Source organism: Chanos chanos, chromosome 11, assembly GCF_902362185.1.
Source record: "Chanos chanos chromosome 11, fChaCha1.1, whole genome shotgun sequence".
NCBI classification, from domain to species: domain Eukaryota; kingdom Metazoa; phylum Chordata; class Actinopteri; order Gonorynchiformes; family Chanidae; genus Chanos; species Chanos chanos.
Genome location: NC_044505.1, coordinates 2,337,501 through 2,340,000, shown reverse-complemented (window position 1 = coordinate 2,340,000; position 2,500 = coordinate 2,337,501). Strand labels below are relative to the sequence as shown.

At 44.6% G+C, this 2,500-nt stretch overlaps 1 protein-coding gene across 1 annotated transcript in view; it reads left to right on the top strand.

Moving 5' to 3' along the window:
- arhgap10 (Rho GTPase activating protein 10) overlaps nucleotides 1–2,500 on the top strand; it is a 64,535-nt gene that overhangs the window by 46,296 nt on the left and 15,739 nt on the right. The window contains exon 18 of the mRNA XM_030788039.1: nucleotides 1,869–2,028. Coding sequence (XP_030643899.1) covers nucleotides 1,869–2,028 — 160 coding nt within the window. The remainder of the gene's footprint in view (nucleotides 1–1,868; nucleotides 2,029–2,500) is intronic.

Sequence of the window (2,500 nt, the reverse complement as noted above, 5' to 3'; positions counted from 1 at the left end):
CCCTGCTCAGAGAGATAGAAACGGAAAACAGAGATGAAAAAGCAAAAATTCTGAGGCTGTTTTCTGAAACAAGGTTTGACAGCCAATTAATTGTAGATGTCAGCCTGTGTTTAGTCCTCAAATGTCCTCTTTGGATCGGTTTACTGGTTTACTCGTCATACCAGTAGATATCTTTACCGGTGTGACTGATCCGTTTACCGCCCTGACTGAACCGTTGACCTGATTGGCTGACTGAGTGTACCTGCCTGAATGATCAGCTCTCCAGGCCCTCTGACTGTTCCCTTTACCTCTGCGTCTGATTTGCTTGTCTGCCTGATCAGCTTATACATTTGACTCATCATCTCAATTGTACCACTGATCTGTTTTACATGACTGATCTACTTCCCTGTGTGTTTAAATCTCTGACTGATCTGTTTACCTGTGTGACTGGTCTGTTTACCTGTGTGACTGGTCTGTTTACCTGTGTGACTGATCTGTTTACCTGTGTGACTGATCTGTTTATCCATCTGACTGATCTGTTTACCCCTGTGGCTGATCTGTTTATCCGTGTGACTGATTGACAGATATTCCTGTCTGCTGGAGGGAATCACTGTGTTAGAGGCCTTCTGTGTGTCAGAACACATTTATTTATTTATTTAGTTATTTATTTATTCAGTCATCCATTCTTTCACTGGTCATTCTGCTTTTTTAAGTAACTAATCCACTTCTGCTTTTTTTTCTCTTTCAGAATCCTTTCACCTGATTTTAGCAGAAATACATTACTCATACTGTACATATATAGATTTTTGTAATAAAGGATATTAGACAGCAGTGATCAGTCACTGAATCAACCCACACTTTGACGCTGTCAGCTTCAGTTGTTTTAGTAGTTTGAAGCTTTCCCTAAGTATTCTGAGTTAAAGAGAACAGTCCAGAGTTTGGGGTTTGAGTCAAGAGCATGAGAAGACTTAAACTCAAGTTTTCCCAAGAGGGTGTGACCCCTGACAGGTCTGTTAGACCCCTGACAGGCCCCTGTAACCTCTGACTGGTCTCTTTGACAGGTCCACGTGACCTCTGACAGGTCCCTGTGACCTCTGACCAGTCTCCTTGACCTCTGACAGGTCCACGTGACCTCTGACAGGTCCCTGTGACCTCTGACCAGTCTCCTTGACCTCTGACAGGTCCACGTGACCTCTGACAGGTCTGAGGTCACTCTGAGGTCTAGAAACTATCAGAGGACACTCCCGATGAGAGCACAAGCTGTACATTTAAACGTAAACGTTACGTGTCGGTCAGTCTCCTCCTCTCCCAGGTTCCTGGAGTGTGATACTCTCATTCTTAAACCACAGAAGTTTCCAAGGTCACTCGTAGACGCCAGACAGACTTTGAAATGACTACGCCGACCGCATTCCAGAGCAAACTGTGCTGACTTCATTTTTTTTTTTTCCTCTTTTTTTTTTTTCTGGCAACTTTTCATTTTGGTTTGAATAACAAACTTTGATTGGTTTGTCTGAGTTGAGAAGAGCTAACAGGAGAGAGAAAGAGAGAGAGAGAGAGAGAAAGGGATGAGAAATGTGCTTTCAGCACTGGAAAGGTGGATATTAGTATGTTAACATTCCATCTCTCACACTCACACACACACACTAATACACAGACCCCTCTTTGGTTTTTTACCTCACATCCTATCAGATTAATTGGCGGTTTTCCCCCCCTTCTCGTTCTGAGGCGCTGTATAATTTTCTCCCTTGTATTTGATCAGTTCCTCATTGTAGTGGTTAATGAAGTGATGAAGGACAGAGAGCAGATTGTGCTCAACTCTTAAGCAAAAAGCAAATGACACTGACTCTCTCTCTCTCTCTCTCTCTCTCTCTCTCTCTCTCTCTCTGAAGTGTGGCAGCCCACAGTAAGCAGAATCTGATGACAGTGGCTAATCTCGGCGTGGTTTTTGGTCCGACGCTCATGAGGCCTCAGGAGGAGACAGTTGCTGCGATTATGGATCTGAAATTCCAGAACATCGTGGTGGAGATCCTCATCGAGCACCATGAAAAGGTTCTCTCATCAACACTATTCCTCTTCTCTTCTCCTCTCTTCTCTTCTCTTCTCTTCTCCTCTCCTCTCCTCTCCTCTCCTCTCCTCTCCTCTCCTCTCCTCTCTTCTCCTCTCTTCTCTTCTCTTCTCTTCTCTTCTCTTCTCTTCTCTTCTCCTCTCCTCTCCTCTCCTCTCCTCTCCTCTCCTCTCCTCTCTTCTCTTCTCTTCTCTCCTCTCCTCTCCTCTCCTCTTCTCCTGTGGGTAATGATGAATGAAATAGGGGATGATGAAGATTGTTCAGGACCCTCCTCATCTTCCTCTGATGGTCATCCTGCTCAGCCCCCTTTTAATTCGCCTCTGTCACTCAAGAATCTGCTCAAAATTATCAGTGGAATCACAAATGATCAGTGGAATCTGTTTACATAATCTATAATAATCCCCTCTGCCTAATCCCCGCCCCTGTCGTTCACAAAGTGAGACCAGCCAGCCCTGA